Here is a 3,141-nt window from a genome sequence, read left to right as displayed (position 1 = left end):
GCGCGGAGGGGGTTCAATACACACGCGCGCGAGCGATGTATCCCTGATATGTATATATGGCGCGCAGAATGGAGGGGGTCCCCTAAGAGGGGTCACAGCATCTGCTCCGTAGAGAACAACATAACATGCACACATTGCAGTTCATGCTGTGTATATGTGTGTGTGTGTGCATATGCGTGATAGAGAGAGAGAGAGAAAAGAAAGAAATGGCGAGTAGAGCGGAAGGGATGATGAAAAAGGCAGGAGGGCACGCGGTGCGCAGCGGACAATCGCGTCGCACTCACGAGCATCCTGTACCTCTCATCGTCGCTTGATGACGATGGGGGGACCAGCCGGTGGAACATACGTCGATTGGCCAACGGCCCACAACCGACTGTCTCCCATTGGCAAGCAGCGCGGGGCCTACAGGCCCGTATTGGCTTGGCAGCACGTGCGGGCCACCTGCAATTAGTTGGTGGGGCGATCTGTTATAAGAGACCCTGACACAATCCCCTGCCAGTCAGACACCGGCTTGCAGCCGAAACGTTCGGAGTGAGTCGATGCAACATATCCCCTACATTTCACTTTCGTGCTTTATACGAGTTCAGATCTGTTTGAGTCGCTCGACCAATCATTCAGTCAGTTGAATTCGAACGGACGTGTGGGAAGGATCAATCTTGTTTTTTTTTTCTGAGAACAGATTAAGTGCCGATTCTATTTTCGGAAAAGGAAACATTGGATTTCGAACTTATGTGTGAGATAACAGTGCAGTGACGTTGCCACGTAAAGATTATATCTTGCGAGGATTCAGCGAGAATGTAATTATTTGAATAACATTGTGACAAATACTTATAAAAGAAGAAGAGAAAAAAAAAAACACTACAAGTGTCTTCATAGTGTCGCGGTGTCAAGAAATACGAAAAAGAACATTTTAAATATCTTCACGGTATCACAGTGTCAAAATGCTTGTCGCTGAGATGCCGCCCAGCTTCATGAAAAAGAACAACAATTATAGTCACTGTCCGTTAAAGAAGCGGCCGTTTTATTATACGTCCGAGGACGAAGATGAAGCCCCTGAAGTCACCAAAGGTGATTATCGTGAATTTATTCATTCGCAATTGCATAAATTGAAATTTCTTTTCATCAAGACTTCGATGTATAATATTATATAGACTTATCCGGAATCGGCATAAAGAGTGTGTTTTGCGTATTATTTTTCATATTGCTCATCTTGCTTTCTTTTTCTCTTTGTTAAATATATTAATTACTATATAAAGAAGATATTATTCACAAGAGCAAAACAATTAGTATAGTAGCAATATAATTTTAGTTTTGAAAATAAAATACTATACACAATAACGGAAGATAAATAAATCAGTAACATTTTAATATTTCATTATTCTCTCTTTTCTCTTTCTCTTTTTTCTCTGATTTTGTTCTTTTAATTTTCTTTTTAATGTTATATATGTAACTTTCTGCAATTTAAATTTTGTATTATATTATTCTGAAATAACAATATGTAACTCTAAACACATATAAATATAAAAAAAATACATAAAAAGAATTAACAAAAAAGAGAAGAGAAGAAAAGAAAAGAAATTAAAGTTAGTAATACGTATACTTATATTTTATATACTAGGCATTTTTTTATCATGTATCTTTGCAACGCGTATTTTGCAGACGAGATAATTGACGTAGGAGTAGACGATATTCCCGAGCCCGAGAATCTTAGCACAAAGCCTGAGGATCTCAGAAGAACCGCGGATCGTCATCATAATCACCAACAACAACAACAACAAGAACAACAAGAGCAGCAACAACGCGCATCCAGGACACCGCCGCCGATCTCTAAAGTATCGCCTCCGCCTTTAACAATAGAGCCATCTTCGCCGACGACTCATCACTCGATGTACGTCCATCCGTCATCGCTGCATCACTATCACCATCACTATCCGACTAAGACTATCACGCCGCCAGCGGGTATCGCGCCGATTCATCCGGTTGCGAAGAAAGCGCGAGTCGAGGTGATCCAGCACAATGACAGCTCTACGACAACGCCGACGGCGGGTATAACGGCGACGTCGGCACCGCTGCACTTTATGGCAAGCAAGGCGCCCTTGGAACCGTTGAATCTAAATACTCCGGTGGAGCCGCTGGCGCATTACGCCACTCCGGCCTGGGCCCGCGCGGCCCCGCTATATCCGCCGCATTATCTGCCGTACCATCCGCCTACCTATCATCGTTATCCCGGAGCGGAATTGTATCCGTCGTACCCAGTATCAGGATATCCTCACTCGTCTCCGGAGCATCATCCGTCGATTTCGCCACCGCCACACGGTGCACTGACTTGTCCGACCATTCAACGGCCCATCGTCAGGAGCTACCATTGGAGCAGTCCAGATCACTGCGGTTTATCGCCCACGAGTTCTGTGGGTTCCGGCTCGTTGCGGTCACCTCCACCAGTGACGCCGGAAGACCTGTCCTCGTCACCCAGCAGCGACAGCGGCAGATCATCCGCGGGTAGCACCTCCGCCGGGCCTACGATCGTGAACACGAAAATGGAGAAGAGCAGCCCGAGCGCGAGCGCATCTTCCAGCACGACGTCGCCCAGGTATTCGTGTGCGGATTGCAACAAATCGTACTCGACGTACTCGGGTCTGTCGAAGCATCAACAGTTTCATTGCGCGGCCGCCCAGGGTCAGGCGAAGAAATCCTTCTCATGCAAATACTGTCAGAAGGTGTACGTCAGTCTGGGTGCATTGAAGATGCACATCCGGACGCATACATTGCCTTGCAAGTGCCATACGTGCGGCAAAGCGTTCTCCAGGCCGTGGCTTCTTCAAGGTCACATCCGGACGCACACCGGTGAGAAACCGTTCAGATGTCAGCATTGCAACCGCGCGTTCGCCGACAGGAGCAATCTCAGGGCTCATCTGCAGACTCATAGCGACGTCAAGAAGTCAGCAGGATGTCATTACTTACGAAGCATCAGGAGGGCGGTTGTCCCGGCGTCCCGGTATCAGTCACTTACCCTTGCTAAAATTGTAAGTTTGCGCGATCTATACCAAGGAGACAAACGTACGTTTTAATTCCACGGTCTCAAAGTGCCTTAAAATGCAGTACAAACGAAATAGTGCAGTCCGGTATCTTTCGGTGAACCGC

The 3,141-nt window shown here is 46.5% G+C and overlaps 1 protein-coding gene across 1 annotated transcript; it reads left to right on the top strand.

Annotated features, from left to right (window-relative positions):
- Positions 1 to 526: 526 nt before the first annotated feature.
- On the top strand, positions 527 to 3,129 carry LOC115242394 (protein escargot-like). The gene is given in 3 exon segments (XM_029818652.1): positions 527 to 1,068; positions 1,660 to 2,937; positions 2,940 to 3,129. Coding segments are annotated over 3 exon segments (1,485 nt in total). The 5' UTR covers positions 527 to 941; the 3' UTR covers positions 3,020 to 3,129.
- Positions 3,130 to 3,141: the final 12 nt, after the last annotated feature.

Source organism: Formica exsecta, unplaced genomic scaffold (assembly GCF_003651465.1).
Source record: "Formica exsecta isolate Colony F162 unplaced genomic scaffold, ASM365146v1 scaffold591, whole genome shotgun sequence".
Taxonomy (NCBI): Eukaryota; Metazoa; Arthropoda; class Insecta; order Hymenoptera; family Formicidae; genus Formica; species Formica exsecta.
The sequence above is the reverse complement of the archived record's forward strand: the minus strand, read 5'-3'. Positions and strand labels throughout refer to the sequence as shown.